Source organism: Antrostomus carolinensis, unplaced genomic scaffold (assembly GCF_000700745.2).
Source record: "Antrostomus carolinensis isolate BGI_N321 unplaced genomic scaffold, ASM70074v2 scaffold2263, whole genome shotgun sequence".
Classification (NCBI taxonomy): Eukaryota; Metazoa; Chordata; class Aves; order Caprimulgiformes; family Caprimulgidae; genus Antrostomus; species Antrostomus carolinensis.
Genome location: NW_010302902.1, coordinates 41,653 through 47,572, shown reverse-complemented (window position 1 = coordinate 47,572; position 5,920 = coordinate 41,653). Strand labels below are relative to the sequence as shown.

The 5,920-nt window shown below is 34.2% G+C and overlaps 1 protein-coding gene across 1 annotated transcript in view; it reads right to left on the bottom strand.

Moving 5' to 3' along the window:
* Nucleotides 1-1,059: 1,059 nt before the first annotated feature.
* LOC104521789 (poly(A) polymerase alpha) overlaps nucleotides 1,060-5,920 on the bottom strand; it is a gene marked incomplete at its 5' end in the record, with an annotated part of 37,524 nt that continues 32,663 nt past the window's right edge. Inside the window, 4 exons of the mRNA XM_029083985.1 lie at nucleotides 1,060-1,948; nucleotides 3,843-3,911; nucleotides 4,106-4,180; nucleotides 5,903-5,920. Coding sequence (XP_028939818.1) covers nucleotides 1,853-1,948; nucleotides 3,843-3,911; nucleotides 4,106-4,180; nucleotides 5,903-5,920 — 258 coding nt within the window. The remainder of the gene's footprint in view (nucleotides 1,949-3,842; nucleotides 3,912-4,105; nucleotides 4,181-5,902) is intronic.

The window sequence follows — 5,920 nt, the reverse complement described above, 5'->3', positions numbered from 1 at the left end:
GTTATGAAAACTAGAATTAAAAAGTCACTATACAGAAAGATTCCAAGTTTCCAGCTTGGCAAAACTTGGGTGCAGTTACATGAAACGTTTAATAAAATGAAAAAGATTTTCTGATGTGTAAACAAAATGACAAGACTAAATTTGTGCCTGGCAATTTCGATCTAAACTCCATAGCTACACAAAATACACAGACACCTTGTACACTTCAACTGTTAATATAACCTTCTTTGGGGGGTGGACAACAGCAGGCTGCACAGGGCAAGGAAAAGAGAAATATTGTATACTAGACATCTTAGACAAATGGCAAAAAAACCCCTTCAGTTACTGCACAGCCTAAGTAAAAGATAAGCTACACTCTGACTTTGGAGAATTAATTTAGAAGGATAAGGGGAAGAGTGTAAGTAATTTAATTTTAACATGAAAGATGCACGTGTAATAGGATGGGGGACAATGGGAGAAGGGAGTTCATGCTACTCAAAGTATGGGAAGTATGATTTGACATCCCACATATTTCAGACTTAAGTAACAGTAACATGAAGTTCTTTATCTACATCTGGTATTATTGTTGATATCCTTCATGTTCCTCAAATACTGCTGTTCTTTGCCACGAGAGATTCAGTTCTTTCAAAAGAAGAAGAAGTTACTTTTTTGATAGGACTACAAGAACAAAAAATAGGAGTAAGAGAGCTTACTAGATGTCAAGTGCTTACTAGAAATATGATTCTTAAAAATTCAGTGTTTTTCACTATGTAAAACTATTTCTGATGAGACATCTAAAAACAAAAAGGTTAAAATTCTTAGGGAAAATTTTTTTGCCTTTATTTAAAATTTGAAGCTTTTTAATGCACATAGGACTTTTACGGAGTGTACAAAAATCATCTTATATTTAGTGATTCAAAGGCCATCAAGACAGGTGTTGTATTTCACAGGCACACAATATTTACTTAAACACTTTAGTCATGGGACAAAATTTTGAATTTGTGCCTACAGGCCACAAGATATATGACTAGGTAAGGGGTGGGGAGGAACCCAAATGAGTACATCTCTTGTTTTTATTGTCCTAGATGGTGCATACAAGCTGCAAAATAACCCCCCAACATTAAACGCAAAAGCTTTTCCCAAGAAATAAAGGGATCAAAAAGGGAATAAGGAGTTTGATTAGCTCAAAGTAAAGTTTATTTGATGTTTGACTGTTGATCTGTATGCACCTTAAAACAATCCTATAAATAAAAGTAGACCACATCTTAATCGTGTCCCATCAATACCAAAATTTCCCAATTACTTCCTCAACTAATGTCTTATAACCTCACTATTTGACTTTTAAAGGCTTACTGCTGCTTGATGGCAGTTGAACTAGATATACTATACATTTTGTTTTCAATGTATAGTATATCATAGAATGACATCCAATTTGCAGATTACTACTACCGAAGAGATTCTTCAATAAGATCTAAAATTAGTCATAGTCCAATAAAAAAAAAAAAAGTACATAAAAGTGCATTAAAGGGATTCTTATGCCAGTTTTATCTCAATTTTGAAACAATGCATCAAACAAATTCAATCAGAATGTCAAATATGGCTACAAATAGTGTTCATGTTTTTAAAGGCAGTAATCCTTTGAAATATTTAATGCAACTGTTGCTAACACATTAATTGTACTCCTGGCTTCACATACTAACCTGGACTTCCAATCAAGTGGTGATTTTAGCCCAGAAAGGGAAGTGCACAAAATATACCTAAATCCATTTGCGATTATGTTCTAGTCTTGCACCCTCCATTCTCCTTTTTTTCTAGCATTAGAAGACAACAGGTTGAGTTGGCAGATACTGTTTATGGACCCCTGAGGTTGTTTTTACCGGTTCAATCTCAATTTTATTGAATTCTTGATAACAGGAATAGGATTTGCAGGGAGAGCAGGGATATCTGAAAGGTCTGTACTGGGCGTTTTCTGAAAAGAAAAGAAGGAGTTAGGTTGTATTTTAACTCTGTAAATATCAAAAGAAAAATATTGTAGTAATTGGCACTAACTTTCAAAAACAGTATCTTCAGAAGAGTTTTTAGGAATATATCAAGACAAGGATAATTACAAGTTACAAAATTAGAAGCAGGTATTTCCCTTGACTACACAGTCATTAAGGAAAATCTGTACAAGATTCTCTTTCATAGTGTGCATTTCCTTTTTTGACAACTGCAAGAAATTAGGGAGTGCTGCAGATAAAGCTGAGCCTACTAATAACCTGCATTATAATAAAACAATATCCACATAATAGGGGTGCTTGATTGGTGACACCTACTAACTGACCTATATTTTTAGTATTTATAAATTCCATTGAACAATTCAGTGTTAAACCTCAGTCCCTCACATATGAACAGTGAAGAACTGTCCCCAGTGCAAAGTTATGTCTTCATACATTCACATTTCAGACTGTTTAAAAGCTCTTTACAGCCAAATTTCCAACTTTTCATATTGGTGTAGACTTACATGGAAAAGATATTACGAACTCTAATAAAACAATGCTATAGGAATGGGTTAAGAATTTCAACTTGAAAATAATCTGACCACTTTTTTCTCACTTCAAAGACTTAAATACCGTTCAGCAAATTTATATTTAAAGCCAAATAAAGGAAAACACAGAAAAGGAACACTCTCCAGATTCCGTGTGATTCATTAACTTCACACATGCTTGTGCCTCTGTTTTTGTTGGGGTTTTTTTGTTTTTGTTTAATTTTGAAGTATTTATTTTCCACTGCAGCAGATTTTTTGCCATCCCAACAACCCAGTTATCATGCATTACTTCCTATCATTTATCATAAAATTATTTTTTTAATGTTATAACGTTCAATATTAATACAAGGTACATCTGATACATGGGAAATACTGCATTAAAACAATTGGTTTTAATTGTTGTTTTATTAAAAACAAATCGATCAAGTTAATAGTGACTGATATGGTAGCAAAGCACAATGCAACAAGGACTCACGGCAAAATAGCTTTGACCTCCTGCCTCCCTCCCTGCCCCCATAGCCCACTCTGATTTGTGCACAGTATAACATTTCTATTATCTTCATCATAAGCAGTGTTTTAAACAAAATTAACAAGAATTCTGAAAACTGACAGAAGAGGCCCACCATTCTTTTGCAGTTTCCAGATTACTTGTGCTAAAGCAACAACTACACAATCTGTGAAAGCTACAAAACTTTATATAATCATCCCTCAACAGGTGAAATAAACTTGGTAAAGTAAATGATCTAAAAATTTCCCTGAATCCCTTTAGAGTGCCCATGTAACATCCAGAGTTTTTGCCAATTTTGGTACCCTTATTCAGTACTGTTCATCTGGTTCAAAAAGTCTGATAACAAACACCATTAACACTACTGCAATATATCCCCACTGTCTATCAATACATTTACTACACATCATTTAATGATTAAAATGTGCATAAAATGCTTTGTAATAGTGAATCTTTAATCAGTAGATTAATAAGAGAATCTTAAAAATGTGATTAAAGACAAAGATGTGTTCTCTAAAAGTTGTTACAATATAAGGAACAAAAATTTAAGGGAATGCCACAGATTTCTTTACTTAATGTCTATTTTTCCAATACTCCTTATACCTGCAACACCTGCCGTGAAGAGACACAGCTAGCTAATAAAATTATAAGATTACAACTTCTCTCCTCCTCTTTATCATACCAAATTATCAGAATCTGAAGTTACATTTCAGACATTTCAACCTCTACGAGGATATCTTTGAGCAACAGCTATTTAAGGCGTTTGTTTCCTTGTTAGAAAGGATTACTCTGTGATGTGCAAGGCACAAAGGAATAAACTGAGCCCCTTACTTTGAAGGTACAATTCAGAAGAGCGAATCCAGCTTCGGTCAGTTTGTATGGCAAGCCATACATGTTTAGCTACAATGCACATTCAATAAGATCAATGACCATCTAAAACACAAAAATTGTGACAGTAACAACAAGCAGCTTTCTGTACAATGGATTTATATTAAAAATTATACATTTATTTTTAACATCTGGACTCATTTTCATTTCAATGTTTTCACCACAAATTAGCACACACAGAGAGGTGTTGTTTTTAAAAACAGTACCTGAGGAGCCTGCAGAGAAGTTGTCTGAAGAGTTTCTGTTTGAGAATTAACATTCACTTCTGTCTCAAGTTGCTCCTAAAAAACCAAAAGCATCATCACAGTTACAATGCTTCCAATTATAAGAGCTATTTATACAGAACTCCACTAACCAGAACGCTTCAAGTTGTGCATATACAAAGTATCAGTGCTTGCTGCATTGATACCCATCCTTTTATAATTCAGAAATCACCACACTAGAGAATGTTTTGCTGATTAGGAATTTGACACCAACACAAGCTACATCACTTCTCAGTTGTCACTTTTTTAACCACTTAATGCCTTTTATACAGAATCCTAGAGGAAAAATTACACGATATTCAACTCACTAAAGACAAAAAGTGTAGTGTCAAGGAAGACCATGCACAAAGCTACTGAATTTGCTGCAAAATCAATTGTTTTTCCACTCCTTTTGCAATTTTGCCAGAAAGGTTTTCCAGTTACTTTTATAGCTTGAATCAAATTTCCTGGATTAACAGATGAATGTCAGAGCCAGCTTTTCAAGTAAAACAGTGGGACTGCATGGCTAAAACTGGACAATGGTACATTCTTATTTTAATGAAAACAGCCTGTTAGTTAAAATTGTACCATTTGGTAAACCATACCCTAACAAAATGGCATGCATTTCAATGGAGAAAAAAATCTCTGTCTATGTTCAAGAAGTTCATTCCTTCATTTTCTTCCATGCATATTAAGGACATAAGATTTAGAGGAGACTGACAATAAAAGCTAACAGGATTACCTATGTCTTTTATAATGATCTGTATCTAGAGGATCTAATTTCAATGTTAGGATTAAATGCCTACATGCATTTCTGCCTTCGCCCGTCTTGAGTTCAAAGAGATTTCAAGGTGACTACATAACAAGATACAATTCCTCACTTAAGGGTGTGGAAACTATAAACCAAAGCACTTAAACAATTTAATAGAGATCTTATTTTTTTTTTAGTATATTTTCCAGAGTATTCCAAAGACAACAGAACATTCCCTATAAAAAAGGTATACGCCCAAGTGGAGAGCTGCTATCATAAAACTAAAGACAGAAGGTCACCCTTTCTGTTCATCAATAGGCAGAAAAAATTGTCTGCTAAATTACAGGATCCTGGAGGGGCATGCTTGAATGCGGTGCTTAGGGACACAGTTTAGAGGTGGACTGGGCAGTGTTAGGTTTATAGCTAGACTTGATGATCTTAAATGTTTTTTCCAACCAAAATGATTCTATGAATCTCTGGAAGACCCCAAAAGGTATACTGTAACTTCATACAATAATTTCACTATCAGAAAAGATTTATTTACCATCATGGGAATTTTTTTTTTTTTTTTTAATAATCTAAAAAGTGAACAAGGCAGCACCTGGTGTTGCCCAGCCCAACACACAAAATTCCCAAAAGAGTACCTAAACCAACTGTTCTTCCACAAAGTATATACTGAGTTTGAGTCACAGGCAAAGCAAGGCACATAGACACATCCCTGATCTAACAAATTTATATTTAAGTTTCATCATGAATTTTTTTCACTATGCATAATACTGCATGAATGACCAAAGGAATTGCTGTCCTACGTGACCATGGACCCAAGCTCAGTTTCGCCTGGCAGTGGGTAACGTACTGCAATTCATTAATATCGACATACACATTGAAAAAATAATGTATCATTTTGATATCTTTACTGGAGAGTCAAACACTCTTAGTCATTCCTAGAAGGAAACACAGTAATTTTCAAGATTAATATACACAAAATTATATGGTCTGGACATAGATACCTTAGTTTCCATTTTTTC